Source organism: Candoia aspera, chromosome 2, assembly GCF_035149785.1.
Source record: "Candoia aspera isolate rCanAsp1 chromosome 2, rCanAsp1.hap2, whole genome shotgun sequence".
Classification (NCBI taxonomy): domain Eukaryota; kingdom Metazoa; phylum Chordata; class Lepidosauria; order Squamata; family Boidae; genus Candoia; species Candoia aspera.
In genome coordinates this window covers 1,596,558-1,611,906 of record NC_086154.1, presented here as the reverse complement: position 1 = coordinate 1,611,906, position 15,349 = coordinate 1,596,558, and the positions used below count along the sequence as shown (strand labels likewise).

At 46.4% G+C, this 15,349-nt stretch overlaps 2 protein-coding genes across 3 annotated transcripts in view; one reads left to right on the top strand and one right to left on the bottom strand.

Annotated features, from left to right (window-relative positions):
- Window positions 1-15,349, bottom strand: part of LOC134491913 (zinc finger protein 595-like) — a 610,720-nt gene that overhangs the window by 114,650 nt on the left and 480,721 nt on the right. The gene's annotated exons all lie outside the window — the stretch shown is intronic.
- LOC134491970 (zinc finger protein 501-like) lies at window positions 9,893-14,042 on the top strand. Its single transcript, XM_063296075.1, has 4 exons — window positions 9,893-10,016; window positions 10,168-10,250; window positions 11,868-11,994; window positions 12,634-14,042. Exons 2-4 carry the CDS (start codon window positions 10,179-10,181, stop codon window positions 13,944-13,946), a joined length of 1,512 nt encoding a protein of 503 aa, XP_063152145.1. The 5' UTR covers window positions 9,893-10,016; window positions 10,168-10,178; the 3' UTR covers window positions 13,947-14,042.

Sequence of the window (15,349 nt, the reverse complement as noted above, 5' to 3'; positions counted from 1 at the left end):
AGTGATGACTGTGGTTTTGACCCTTTAATAAAGCCAGGGAGGTAACAACACAAAAAAGAAAAAATACAAGGAAAGAACAGATAATTTGGAGTCAGTCCACACATGGGAAGAGGGAGCATTGGGCAGAAACAGATGTAAATATGGAAAAATATGGAAAAAAATAGATTGGGAAGATCTTGAATTTCTTTTTCCTCAGTGAAGAAAACATCAAAGTTTGCTTTTGAAGAGTCTCATCCCACTTTCACCCACACAGTTATTTTTTTATTTTCTATCCCGCCTTTATTATTTTTATAAATAACTCAAGGCGGCGAGCATACTGAATACTCCTTCCTCCTCCTATTTTCCCCACAACAGCAACCTTGTGAGGTGGGCTGGGCTGAGAGAGAGTGACTGGCCCAAGGTCACCCAGCCGGCTTTTGTGCCTAAGGCGGGACTAGAACTCACAGCCACCTGGTTTCTAGTGCAGCACTTTAACCACTACCAAACTGGCTTCACTAGCCAACCACTGCAGTGGCTCCATTCCCATAAAATACAAAGCCCAAATAAACAAGGTTGTGATTTAGCAGGTTGCTGTTGTTCAGAAAACTTCCTAACACACCAGCTGAGTTCCTACAACATCCTGTAGCCTAAACGAGCCTATGTGCATCTCCATTCTTGCATTTTCCAGCTTGACTTTTGCCACTCTCTATTCAGGGCTTTTTCCCTGAAAAATAGGGTGGGGTGGGGTGAAGGGGTTCCCCAGGCCGCCTCCCTTTGCATCCTCATCTCTGGAGATCCTGGATTTTTTCCTCGGGGGAGGAAAGCCGGGTGGATGCTTTTCTTTCCCCCTTGCCTGGCTGGTGCATGGAAAGGGGCGGTAGGGGAACATGCTAACCCCAGCCTCTTCCCCTTCCAAGATTCAGAAGATGGAACCTGGATGAAGACTTCGCATGTCTCCATTTCCTTCCCATCAGCAGATTTCCCACGACAGGGGCACCACACTCACCCGGGAGTCACGTCTGAATGTCTCTGCCCGCAAGACTCCCCTGCAGCCTCTTTGCCTTCTGGGCAAGGCGAGAGAGTGCAGAGTCCTAGAGCGGCCAGATTCTCGCCCTGGGGTCACTCACTTCCTCCGAAACATCTCTGGATGCCGCAAGGGACCTGTCCCGGCGAAAGGGTCCGCGCATGCTCAGCTCTTTTCTGAAGCTGGCGATTGCCAATCCTGCTGTTGGCAGAGGGAGCCCCCTGGTGGGCTCTCTGGGCAACGCAAAGGGCCCCTGCAATAGGAGAGCGCATTTTCCAGGGGGCCGGGATGATGGAGTTGGGTGGAAAGCACACTGGAGACTTTTTTTTTTTTTTTAATAAAAAACCCAACTCTTCTGGTCTTCTTCATATAAAGATATAAACCCCAAACCCCCTATGAGCTGTTTTTGGGGCATTGGGACACCCCTGCTACCAAATTCCAGCTGATGACGAGAAGGTGGAGAAGGCCCTTCCAGGGTGGGTCCTGGATGACAAACGTTGGATCAAAAAGTCTCTCTAACAAAATGCGCTGCAGCTAAATATGTCTGTCGCTGCATCAGAAGGCAGCATCTGAGCCAGTTTTGTTCTTCCCAAAGGCTTCCAGAGAACGGGGAAAAGTAGCCTCTCTTTCAAACCATGGTTTTTGAGTTCCATTTCTGCATATCAAGTGGCTTAGAAAAATGGAAGTGTCTCCAACACAAACACACACACACACACCAGCTAGCTCTTTGTCACTCTTGCAACTTGCATCCTTCAGCTTCTGCTCCAGCTTCCACACTGGCCCACACCAACCGTCTTCCATGCAAAAGGAAGCAGAAATCTCCCCAAAGAACATTGTATTATTGTACATATAGACTACTGCAATGCGCTCTACATGGGTCTACCCTTGAAGAGTATCCGGAAGCTTCAGCTGGTCCAGAATGTGGCCGCGCGAGCAGTTATTTGGTGCCCCAAGATCAGCACATGTGACACCTTTACTGTGCGAGCTGCACTGGGTGCCAGTTTGCTTCTGGGTCCAATTCAAGGTGTTGGTTATCACCTTTAAAGCCCTACATGGCATGGGGCCAGGTTACCTGAGGGACCGCCTCTTCCCCATCACATCAACCTGCCCCACCCGATCATCCAGAGAAGGCATGTTGCGGACTCCGTATGTAAGAGAATTCCAACTGACGGGGTCCAGGAGGCGGGCCTTCTCTGCAGTGGCCCCCAGCCTTTGGAACATCTTGCCCCCGGAGGTGAGGCAGTCCCCTTCGCTCCTGACCTTCCGGAAGGCCCTGAAGACCTGGTTCTGCCGTCTTGCTTGGGGCGGGAAGGTGGGCAGCCATTCGTGGGGGTGGCTTGCGCCTTAGAGCCCCTCCCACCAGATTAGAATCTTTAGAGCCTCTTGGATTTTATATTTATTTAGATTGTATTTTATATCTGTAACTTGTTATTTTTATACGATTTTAATTGTTTATTATTATAGTATTAATTTTATTGTAAACCTCCCAGAGTCCCTCTTTTGGGGGAGACGGGCAGTAACAACATTTGAATAATAAGTAAAAATAAACAAACACTTGTCTCCTGAACACAGCACTGTTTGGACAGATCTCTTGAAAGGAGGAGGAGGAGGAGGTTCCATAATTCCTTTGATGACCATGTTACACTTTCCCTGTAGCACGGAGTGAAACTAGCAGATGGTGGTATCTATATCCCTACAATCTTGCCACAAGCACTGCGTGGCTATGAGGATCCAGTGGGGGAGATGGAGATGTCATGATGCAATTTAAATTCAGTGTTTAAAGAAGAAAAAGATATGGAGCAATAGTGACACATTCTCATGAGGATCCTGGAAAGGGAAGGGGAGGAATTTGCACCCAGCCCTTCCTTGATGAGCTGCAAGACGGCTTGCTTGTGTCTGGGTTAATGTGTTGAGTGAACCCAGATTTACGATCTGCCCAAGAGAGCTGGGTTCACACAAGATGGGAAGCCCAAATGGGGTGTGCTAATTTGGGATTTAGCACAGTATGAGAGCCCATCTCACATGGCTTCCCAGGTGCCACTTACAGCCAAAGGCTCTGAGGAATTCCCCAACCTCAACTCGGGGCCAAGTTCATTGGGGTGCGAGTGAACACAGCAGAGAGCGAGAGAGAGAGAAACAGTCTCCCTCCACCTGTGGGGGCGAAGGAGGGACCGAGGAGGAAGGCAAAGAACCATATTTGTCTGAACAGGATCCAACAGAATCAAGGTTTTCTACTTAAGCTCCTGTTAAATTGAATTTGAATTGAGAATTGCAGAAAACCCATGTGAAGTACATGCCTGAGTCTCTTTTCTCAACAACCACATAGGAAGGACACATCTATTGTCATAGTTAGGAACAGATGCCTATGCTTGGTGATGCTGGATTTGTTGTTGTTGTTTATTCGTTTAGTCGCTTCCGACTCTTCGTGACTTCATGGACCAGCCCACGCCAGAGCTTCCTGTCGGTCGTCAACACCCCCAGCTCCCCCAGGGACGAGTCCGTCACCTCTAGAATATCATCCATCCATCTTGCCCTTGGTCGGCCCCTCTTCCTTTTGCCTTCCACTCTCCCTAGCATCAGCATCTTCTCCAGGGTGTCCTGTCTTCTCATTATGTGGCCAAAGTATTTCAGTTTTGCCTTTAATATCATTCCCTCAAGTGAGCAGTCTGGCTTGATTTCCTGGAGGATGGACTGGTTGGATCTTCTTGCAGTCCAAGGCACTCTCAGGATTTTCCTCCAACACCACAGTTCAAAAGCATCGATCTTCCTTCGCTCAGCCTTCCTTATGGTCCAGCTCTCGCAGCCATATGTTACTACAGGGAACACCATTGCTTTAACTATGCGGGCCTTTGTTGTCAGTGTGATGTCTCTGCTCTTAACTATTTTATCGAGATTTGTCATTGCTCTTCTTCCAAGGATTAAGCGTCTTCTGATTTCCTGACTGCAGTCAGCATCTGCAGTAATCTTTGCACCTAGGAATACAAAGTCTTTCACTGCTTCTACATTTTCTCCCTCTGTTTGCCAGTTATCAATCAAGCTGGTTGCCATAATCTTGGTTTTTTTTAGGTTTAGCTGCAAACCAGCTTTTGCACTTTCTTCTTTCACCTTCATCATAAGGCTCCTCAGTTCCTCTTCACTTTCAGCCATCAAAGTGGTATCATCTGCATATCTGAGATTGTTAATGTTTCTTCCAGAGATTTTAACTCCAGCCTTGGATTCCTCAAGGCCAGCTTGTCGCATGATGTGTTCTGCATACAAGTTGAATAGGTAGGGTGAGAGTATACAGCCCTGCCGTACTCCTTTCCCAATCTTAAACCAGTCTGTTGTTCCGTGGTCTGTTCTTACTGTTGCTACTTGGTCGTTATACAGATTCTTCAGGAGGCATACAAGATGACTTGGTATCCCCATACCACTAAGAACTTGCCACAATTTGTTATGGTCCACACAGTCAAAGGCTTTAGAATAGTCAATAAAACAGAAATAGATGTTTTTCTGAAACTCCCTGGCTTTTTCCATTATCCAGCGGATATTGGCAATTTGATCTCTAGTTCCTCTGCCTTTTCTAAACCCAGCTTGTACATCTGGCAATTCTCGCTCCATGAACTGCTGAAGTCTACCTTGCAGGATCTTGAGCATTACCTTACTGGCATGTGAAATGAGTGCCACTGTTCGATAGTTTGAACATTCTTTAGTGTTTCCCTTTTTTGGTATGGGGATATAAGTTGATTTTTTCCAGTCTGATGGCCATTCTTGTGTTTTCCAAATTTGCTGGCATATAGCATGCATTACCTTGACAGCATCATCTTGCAAGATTTTGAACAGTTCAGCTGGGATGCCGTCGTCTCCTGTTGCCTTGTTATTAGCAATGCTTCTTAAGGCCCACTCAACCTCACTCTTCAGGATGTCTGGCTCTAGCTCACCGACCACACCGTCAAAGCTATCCCCGATATTGTTATCTTTCCTATACAGGTTTTCTGTATATTCTTGCCACCTTTTCTTGATCTCTTCTTCTTCTGTTAGGTCCTTGCCATCTTTGTTTTTGATCATACCCATTTTTGCCTGGAATTTACCTCCAATGTTTCTAATTTTCTGGAAGAGGTCTCTTGTCCTTCCTATTCTATTGTCTTCTTCCACTTCCGCGCATTGCTTGTTTAAAAATAATTCCTTATCTCTTCTGGCTAACCTCTGGAATTTTGCATTTAATTGGGCATATCTCCCCCTATCACTGTTGCCTTTTGCTTTCCTTCTTTCTTGGGCTACTTCTAGTGTCTCAGCAGACAGCCATTTTGCCTTCTTGGTTTTCTCTTTCTTTGGGATGTATTTTGTTGCCGCCTCCTGAACAATGCTGCCAATTTCTGTCCAGAGTTCTTCCGGGACCCTATCTACTAAGTCCAGTCCCTTAAATCTATTCTTCACCTCCACTGCATATTCTTTAGGAATATTAGTGAGCTCATATCTAGCTGATCTGTGGGTCTTCCCTAATCTCTTTAGTCTGATCCTAAATTGTGCAAGAAGAAGTTCGTGATCTGAACTACAGTCAGCTCCAGGCCTTGTTTTTACCGACTGTACAGATGTCCGCCACCTTTGGCTGCAAAGGATGTAATCAATCTGATTTCGGTGTTGTCCATCTGGTGAAGTCCATGTATAAAGCCGTCTCTTAGGTTGTTGGAAGAGAGTGTTTGTTATGCAGAGTGAATTGTCTTGGCAAAATTCTATCAGCCTATGTCCTGCTTCGTTTTGTTCTCCCAGGCCATACTTACCTGTAATTCGAGGTGTCATTTGACTGCCTACCTTAGCATTCCAGTCTCCTGTGATGAAAATAACATCTCTTTTAGGCGTATTGTCCAGTAGGTGCTGCAGATCCTCATAGAACTGCTCTACTTCAGCTTCTTCAGCATTTGTGGTTGGGGCGTATATTTGGATCACTGTGATGTTAGATGGCTTGCCCTGAATTCGAATTGAGATCATTCTGTCGTTTTTTGGGTTGTATCCAAGCACTGCTTTAGCCACTTTACTATTAATTATGAAGGCTACTCCATTTCTTCTGTGGTCCTCTTGTCCGCAGTAGTAGATCTGGTGGTCATTTGATGTGAAGTGGCCCATTCCAGTCCATTTCAGTTCACTGACGCCCAGAATGTCTATCTTTAATCTTGACATCTCACCAATAACCACATCCAATTTGCCCTGGCTCATAGATCTTACATTCCAGGTTCCGATGGTGTGTTGTTCCTTAGAACATCGGATTCGCTGTTCACCACCAGCACCGTCGGCCGCTAGCCGTCCTTTCGGCTTTGAGCTAGCTGCGTCATCACGTCTGGGGCTAGTTGAGCTCATCCTCTGTTCCTCCCCAGTAGCATTTTGACCATCTTCCGACCTGGGGGTCTCATCTTCCGATGGTATACCGACATATCTCTGGTTGTACTGATCCATTTAGTTTTCACGGCAAGAATACTGAGGTGGGTTGCCATTACCTTCCCCAGGGATCGCATTTAGTCTGACCTCTCTGTCATGACCTTCCCGTCTTGGGTGGCCCTTCACGGTTTAGCTCATGGCATCATTGAGGTGCTCAAGCTCCAGCACCACGACAAGGTAACGATCCTTTGCTGAAGGATGCTGGATTAGGCAATCAAAATTATTAAATTGAAATTAATTTAAAATCAGCAATTAAAAGAGGCCATTAAAAGCTACACTAACTCCTGCCCTTATCACTACCTGGCTAGACTACAGTAACAGGGTGGTCCTGAAAAACTACGCTGAACTTGGTTCACAATGCAGTAGCCTGTGAATTTTCCAGCTCCCGTCATTAGGAGCATATAACATCCACTGGATTTGCGGATCCTGCATCTGTTACTGATTGGTTACTGGGTGCAATCTAAGGTGCTGGTTTTAACCTACAAAGCCCTTTATAGCTTGGTCGCTGGATATCTGCAGGACTGTACACCACCAAGTCAATTGCACAGAGAATCTGCTAATTAGCCCACATTTTCAGGAGCTGTGGGGACCTGAAGCGGGAAGGCACTGTTTTTCCATGTTGGTGCCAACCCTGTGAAATAGCCTCCTGATTGTCATGAGTAAGGATGGCGAGCAGGGGGCTCCTTTCCAGACTGTTAAGCGCATGCGTAGCACTGAGGAATTGGTGAGCCATTCCAAGAGGCACAGATTGGGACCGCCTTAACCTGTGGGGTTTATATGGCTGGGTTTTTCCCACGCTTGTTCAGTTTGTTAGGATTACTGTTATGTATTAGCAATAAAACATTAGAGAACAGTTCCCTGTCTCAGAGTGTTTCCTGGGAGTCAGGACACTGATTGAGACCAGGCTAGTCCTCTCCCTTTTAACTTTTTGGAAGCTTTTAAAAGACAGACTTGTTCCAGAGAGCCTTCTTCTCATTTTATCAAGCCATCTTTATTTTATAATTTTTATTACAATGTTCTGTTTGGGTGGTATTGCTTTACTGTTTTATAATTGTATTACTTGTGAATGTTTTACCTGGTTTTCTAGTTTATGTTGGCACGCTCCCGGTTCCTTCAGACCAGCAATGCCGTCTGCTGGGGCCCCAGAACCGTGGCTTCCCTGTTGCACGCAGCGCCTGCCCTCTGGAGCGACGTTCCCCAGGACCAGGATGGCTCCCGCCCCGTTTGCATTCCGGAGGGCCCTAAACGTTTTGCTGTTCTCCTGGGGAGCTTGGTGCCCCCTTTCAGGAATGTTACACACTGGCAGGATATTTATGGGTTTGACAGGTCCTCAGTCTTGTTCTTTTTGTTGTTGCTGGGTATTTGCCGCATGTCTGTTACTATTGCATTGCTTTTATTCTTAGGGTAAGGAGAGCCGCCCAGAATCACTTTGGAGTCAAAGTTCATGGAAGTGAACTATATATATAAGTAAATAAAATATTTAGCTACAGTGCATTTTGCTAGAGAGATTTTTTGATCCAAGGTTTTCCATCCAGCCTTCTCTGCCTGTCCATCCTCAGCTGGGATTCAGTGGCAGGGGGGTCCAGTGCCCTGAAAACAGCCCTTAGGGGGTTGTGGGTTTATATCTTTATATGAAGAAGACCAGAAGGCTTGGCTGGGTTTTTAAAATGTTTATTCTCAATCCCGCAGTGTGCTTTCCACCCAACCCCATCATCCTGCCCCCCACACCGGAATATGAGCTCTCCTATTGCAGAGGCCCTTTGCGTTGCCCAGAGAGCCCACCAGGGGGCTCCCTCTGCCAACAGCAGGATTGGCAATCGCCAGCTTCAGAAAAGAGCTGAGCATGCGCGGACCCTTTCGCCGGGACAGGTCCCTTGCGGCATCCAGAGATGTTTCGGAGGAAGTGAGTGACCCCAGGGCGAGAGTCTGGCCGCTCTAGGACTCTGCACTCTCTCGCCTTGCCCAGAAGGCAAAGAGGCTGCAGGAGAGTCTTGCGGGCAGAGACATTCAGACGTGACTCCCGGGTGAGTGTAGAGCTTTTCCCCTAGGAAGCCGAGGGGCCTCGGGTTGCGAAGGGGAAGGAGCAGTCTACGTGCTTTACGTGCAGTCTTTGCAGTCCTGGGAAGCGGGGAGCGCAGGTTCCTACGTTCCCCTGTCCATGCACGTGCCAAACCAGGGGTGAAACAAAACCAGCCGTGTTGCCACGTGGAAAGAGGCCGGGATGGGGAGAGGGGGGTACTTACATTGCAAAACTCAAGCAGAGAAGAAGATTTTCAGGAATGGAGAAGCCAGTGGGCTTTTGGGGGTGCCTTCACACAAGGCTGGATTTGACTACGGAGGAGTCCGGTCACCTGTCTTCCAGCAGGCTGTGGCTTAAGAGGCTTTGTGAACGAAGACGTGTCAAGCTATGACCTGGTTTCTTGTATGGGTATGTATTAGAAATGCACCCCCCCCCATACATAGTGAATTGTGTTCTTAATAGAAGCAGAGCATGAAGGTCTCCGCCATCCAGCCACAGGCCTGCTTGTCTGCCTAGGATAATTCGCAACCAAATCTCTTTTGGCCTTAAATTGTTCGACACCAACCCCAGCAGGTTTTTGTAACTCTGGAACTTTTTTCCAGATCTAGAAGCTGAAAGCCTCTTGTGCCTCCTTGTCTGGAGACCAAAAGACCTCCTAATCAAAGAGGGCTGAATGGCCTTGAAGAACATCTCCGGAGCCTCTTTTCAGGTTGTATGAATGAAAAGATCTTTGGGGTTCCCGAACATCTGTTGGCCCTGTTTGGAGCTATGTTGGAGATCGGAGAAGAAATGGAGGCACAATACCCAGCGGGCAGGGGATCTGGGAAAGGGAGCTGTATGGTAACCTGGGCAGGAACTGGGCAGAAGAAGACCCTGGAGGAGAAAACCATCTGTTCAGAGGTCCAGCCCAGACTCTTCAGGAGCATCCACTACCAGGAGGCCAAGGGGCCCCGAGAGATTTGCAGCCACCTTTACCACCTTTGCCATCAGTGGCTGCAACCAGGAAAACACACAAAAGCTCAAATGCTGGATTTGGTGGTCCTGGAGCAGTTCCTGGCCATCGTGCCTGCAGACATGGAGCGCTGGGTGCGGGAGTGTGGAGCGGAGACCAGCTCCCAGGCGGTGGCCCTGGCCGAGGGCTTCCTGCTGAGCCAGGCCGAGGAGCAGAAGGAGCAGGGAGAGTTGCAGGTGAGAGAACTTCATTTTGGGAATTCCGAATGAGTCTTAATGTTATAAACAGTGGATCTGAATTATTACATAACTCCCCAACATACTTTCCTGGGATTAATAAAGAAGATGTTTAACTCTTTAGATAAATCGTTCTGTTCTCATTCCAGGGGATGTGCGTGGGGCAAATGTTCCATTACTCCTTCCATCTCCATAGGAAGCTGCAATGTTGTGATCCGAGAGCAAGAATCCCTTAATTTCCTTTCCTTTTCTTCCTTTTATTTCAGATCCAGGCACCCTTTGTAGAGGAGGTCATTAAACATCACAGGGGAAGCAGGAATTTGTCAGATCATTCTCAGGAGCTGCTTTTCGGAGGGGTCTCTAAAAAAGATCTATGTCAGGACACTGCAAAAGGTAAGGGAGGGTCCTTTAAGGGGTATGAAGTTGCCGGAGAGATTCCAGCACGCTCTCATTCTTCTAGGCCTCTTGTTTATAATTTCTCCCTAACTTGTATTAACTATACCTCTAAAAAGTCTGCTTCCATCACTTTTTTTTCCTTTCATAGGGAATAGAACTATGTCGCTGGCATTTTTAGGATCATCTCCTCTTTCTGGTGGATTCGAAACAGCATCTGAATTTTCAGCTCAGGTATGGGGGAAACATCAGAGATGATGCGGCAGGCTGTCACTGATTCAGGATGGTACAGATCTTAAGCAGGATACACACTAATCTATTCCTCTAGAACGGCCTTTCTCAACTTTTTGATCCCAGAGGAACCCTTGAAATATTTTTCAGGCTTGGGGAACCCCTGAACATTCAGTCTCAAAGATAGGCCAGAAGTTACAAGATTATTATATTCGTTTCATGGGTAGGCCTGTATATATGCATTAACAGTGTTCTGAAACTAAAAACAAAGAATGAAACTTACAGCACCTTTTTAATGTGAAGTTGCCCAAATCTGAAAGAATTTTTTAAATAAATCATGATCTTCCAAGGAACCCCTAGTGACGGAAGCCTGGTTGGGAAACCCTGCTCCAGAAGAGTTTTATTAAAAACTACCTTATTTTTTCACGATAAAAGGAAGACTACTTAGTGCTTTCTAAACTACAATCAGTGTCTCTATCCTATATCTACTATTTTTCTAGGCTGTTTTAATCGTCTATAATCTTAATCTCTATGCTATTTTCTTCATTTATTCCTATTCTGACTTTACTGTTCTTCCTGCGTCTTAACTCTACTTTTTTTCTTTACTGTCTGTGCTACCTTCAGTTCTGTGTTAATTCTCTTTATCCTGATGCCAGTCCTACATACCACCAGCCCTACTTCTCTCGGCTAACTCACTTTTCAAACTGGTCTCTGCTGTCATTTGACTCAGCTGTATTTGAGCATTGTGGTGCTGAAACTGCTGATGGAGTGGCTTGACCTCGCTCCCAGGGTCACACCTGGTAGTTGTGACTTTGGCCCCTTGGCTCATGTGACTTTTCCTTTCTTGCCCACTTGGGCACTGGATGCATTTGGCTCAGCCTTTCCTTTGGCCCGTTCTGGCTTGGTTTCGGCTTTGAACTGCTCTGATATAACCGTTTCCCTGCACCTGCTGGTCTCACAGCAGACGATACTGGTTGCTCCCACGGCCAGACTTCCTGGCTCCCTTAACCTGCTTCCCAAGTTCTTCTGGACTTTCAAGGCCTCTCTTGCCACACATCTTCTTGACCCTACTGCTTCCATATCCCAGCCTTCTTTTTTTCCTCACTAAGTTGAGTGCAACTGCCTCTTTCTTCCTTTAGCTCGGGAGCCACTGGTGCAGATGTCTCCTGTGGTATGATTGGCTTTGGGCTAGTATTGCTGGCTGTAGGCTCTGGCTGGCCATGCAAGTGTTATCCATGAGGAGACATCACAGGGCATCTGCTGTTATGTCACAAAGCAACTCCCCAGGACTTCCTTGTACAACTGTCAGGCAGGATTGGTGCCACTGATAGCTGTGTTTGAGGCCCATCTCTCAACTGATAAGAAGAAAACTAGAGTTTCTTTCCCTGAATGGCACTGGAAGTTCTGCAAAATTCAGTCAAGAGTATAAACGTGCCCCGACTGTGCCTTCAGAGAAAGGCTGGCAGCTCGGTCTGTTTCCTTGCATGAAATTTTGTATCTGCTAGAAAATGCATATAAGCCCATTTCAATTTTCTTCTTTGGTGATTTGTAAACCAAGAGAGAAAACTTACAAATTCTTCCTGGGGCTGTATGTTCATGGGAAACTCTTTCCTTCTTCAGAGTGTTGTGTCCTTCAAGGAGGTGGCTGTGTATTTCTCTGAAGAGGAGTGGTCTCAGCTGGATGCCCATCAAAAAGCCCTCCATGAGGACGTCATGCTGGAGAATTCTCGGAATGTGGCCTCTCTGGGTAAGGAACCCTTGCTCGGTCCTCAAACACTGCCTTGTATGAACCTGCTGTTTGTGTACTTTGTTGAGCTTATAAACTGGTCCTGGTAAACCTAAGCTATGACTTTCTTTTTTCTCCTTTTTAAACATAGATTTTTTTTAAAAATCCATTCAGACATGTCCAATTCTTGGAGACTGCCTGGACAAGTCCCTGCAGTTTTCTTGGCAAAATTTTCGGAAGTGGTTTGCCATTTCCTCTTTCCTAGGGTTTAGAGAAAGTGACTGGCCCAAGGTCACCCAGCTGGCTTTGTGCCTAAAGGGGGGCTAGAACTCACGGTCTCCTGGTTTCTAGGCGAGTGCTTTAAGCACTACACCAGACTGGCTCTCTAAACAAACATAGCAACAGTGGAATTTTCTTTAAGAAGAAATCACGAAGATAAGCAGAGGTTTTTACCCGCTGGTATAATACTAACTGTCTATTTCAATACCGTGAAACCTAGTAATAGCCAAGTCTAGGTCAAGCTATTATGTTTAGACCAGGGTTTAGAAATAGTCATTGCTAAACGTCCAGCAGGAAATTCACGATCACTTTCTATAGTTTGTTCGTTATTTCTTTTCCCTAGCTTTATTACAGCTGTCATTCTTTCTTTTTTTCCTCAAGGAGGTAAAGGGCAAGAGAATGAAAATTGCAAGGAGACCGTCCAAACTTTAAAGCTTGAAGAGGGAAAAGAAATGGAACCAAAAATGCAAGAGGAAAGTCACTCAAAAAATGGAAGGAAACGAGGTCCTTCTTTTCAGTGGCCTCCAATTCAAGATTTGTTTGTCCAACCAAACCACCACCTTAAAAGTAAGGGAAAGTGTTTAGGGAAAGGTGGAGAAATATTCCAGGATATACCAGATTTAAATAAAACTTGCAGAACCCTAACCAAAGAAGGGAAGTATCAGTTAAAAGAGGATAGAAAAAGTTGCAATCGTACTTTTGCTTTGTCTCTGCGTGAAAGAGTCAGCATGGGAGAAAAACCGTATAAATGCATGGAATGTGGAAAGCATTTCAGCAACAGCAGTTCCCTTACTTGCCATAAAAGGATCCACACTGGAGAGAAACCCTATCAATGCTTGGAGTGTGGAAAGAGCTTCAGTAGTAGCAGTAACCTCACTGCTCATAAAAGGAGCCACTCAGGAGAGAAACCGTATAAGTGCCTGGAGTGTGGAAAGAGCTTCAGTACGAGCAGCAGCCTAACGTCCCATAAAAGGAGCCACTCGGGGGAAAAACCATATAAATGCCTCGAGTGTGGAAAGAGCTTCAGTACGAGCAGCAGCCTAACATCCCATAAAAGGAGCCACTCGGGGGAAAAACCATATAAATGCCTCGAGTGTGGAAAGAGCTTCAGCACAAGCAGTTACCTGACGTCCCATAAAAGGATCCACACAGGAGAGAAACCCTATCAATGCACAGAGTGTGGAAAGAGCTTCAGCAACAGCAGTAGCCTTACGTCGCATAAAAGGAGCCACTCCGGGGAGAAACCCTATAAATGCATGGATTGTGGAAAGAGCTTCAGGAAGAGCAGTAACTTTTCTTCGCATAAAAGGATCCACACGGGAGAAAAGCCATATAAATGCAGGGAATGTGGAAAGAGCTTTAGTCAGAGCAGTGACCTCATTTCCCATAAAAGGATCCACACGGGGGAGAAGCCGTACAAATGCATGGAGTGTGGGAAGAGCTTCAATACCAGCAGTAACCGTGCTTCCCATAAGAGGACCCACACAAGGGAGAAAATTTATAAATGGATGAAGATGCATTTTAGCAAGAGCACTGGCCTCTCTAAACACAGAAGGATCCACACAGGAGAGAAACCGTACAAATGCACGGAGTGTGGGAAGAGCTTTAGGAAGACCACTACTTTTATTTCCCATAAAAGGATCCACACAGGGGAGAAACATTACAAATTCCTGGACGGTGAAACTGGAATCTAAGAAAACACGTCTCTGAAGTTCCCATAAAATGATCCATCTAGGAAAGAAAGCGTATCAAGGCATGGACTATGGAAAGAGCTTTAAGTAAAGTTCTAGTCTTTCTTACCCTAATCCAGTTCACATAGCAAAAAAAATCGTACAACTGCATGGCATAGCGAAAGAGCTGCTGTTAACGTGGGTCCCTTAGTAGTGCTAAGGAGAAACAGCGGGGAGAAGGCATTTAAAGACACGGAATGTCCGAAGAGCTTCAGTAGAACCGTTGGATGCCAAGTCCCATTAAGGCTGCATACAGGGATGGAAGCATGTGGTGGGTGGAGAGGCCTTCAGTGGAAAGAGCAGCCATCCCTCCCACGCAGAGGACACGATAAATGGACGAAGCGTGGAAAGGGTCTTTTGCCATCGCAATTGCTTCTCGTTAAAGAGTCCACAGTGGGGAAATTGTATAAACGCACCAGCCGTGGGAAAAGCTTAGATTCGACACAGATTTTCCCCTCAGAACTGACTCGTTTGTTACAATCCAGATACGTTGTGGATGGATACAGCGATGCCTTTTGTTCTTGCTCGTTGTCTTTAATATTATTAATGTCTCATAGCATTCTCCTCTGTAACGTAATGATAATGGGTTGGCATCTTTTGCGTAGCCCAGGGAGGCTTAAAAGGATGGGAACGGATATTGCGCTTATATGGAAACGCTGGGCAGAGAAGAATTACGTGGGTGGCCGTTCTGAGTGCTCCTCCTTCCCGTGTAGCAGGTGGAGGCTGCGTCCAGGGGTAGCTACCCAGCTTCCCCCCTCCCCGGATCATGAAGCCCTGTCAGTAGTGACTTGTGACCTTCGCAGCACATGCTTGGACTTCTGCTACGCAGTCTTTGTCGGACTGGCTCTGGAGATTAATCAGAAGCTGCGCTTGGTGTCGAATGGAGCAGCCAGGCTGCCAATGGGCAGCAACCCTTCTCTTTGCAGCAGAGCGCTTACCCTTGGGACCCTGCGCTCGCTACCTACAACATTCCAATTCCGTTGCTCCTTTTTACCCTCCTCACCCTGCCCTCCTGCCCTCAGTTATCCAAGAGACCGTGTCCTTCAGAATTATTCTTTCCGTTCTGTAATAAGTTTTTATGGCCAGCTTGGGGACGAACCCCTAGCTCCCTGGACGTTATATAATTCAACTACAGATTTTGTCGCTCGAGAACATACTCGTTTCCAACCCCTGCAAACAAAGCCAGTGAACCTTATAATTGGTGGCACTTTGAATTCAACTTTGGATCCTGTTTGAGATAGTTAACTCTCCACTGCTGAAATTAGGAGCTTGGGTTTGTAATATTTTGCCAAGAACATATCTGCGCTTAGTGGATATTTGATCCCGACATGATCGTAACTTTTTCTCTGCACGCAGGAATGCTTTTG

Excerpts from the sequence above, each read along its gene's own strand:
- LOC134491970 (XM_063296075.1), top strand. The coding sequence starts at position 10,179 with ATGTCGCTGGCATTTTTAGGATCATCTCCTCTTTCTGGTGGATTCGAA. Across the intron at positions 10,251-11,867 it reads CATCTGAATTTTCAGCTCAG|AGTGTTGTGTCCTTCAAGGA; the intron begins GTATGGGGGAAA and ends TTCCTTCTTCAG. Across the intron at positions 11,995-12,633 it reads TCGGAATGTGGCCTCTCTGG|GAGGTAAAGGGCAAGAGAAT; the intron begins GTAAGGAACCCT and ends TTTTTCCTCAAG.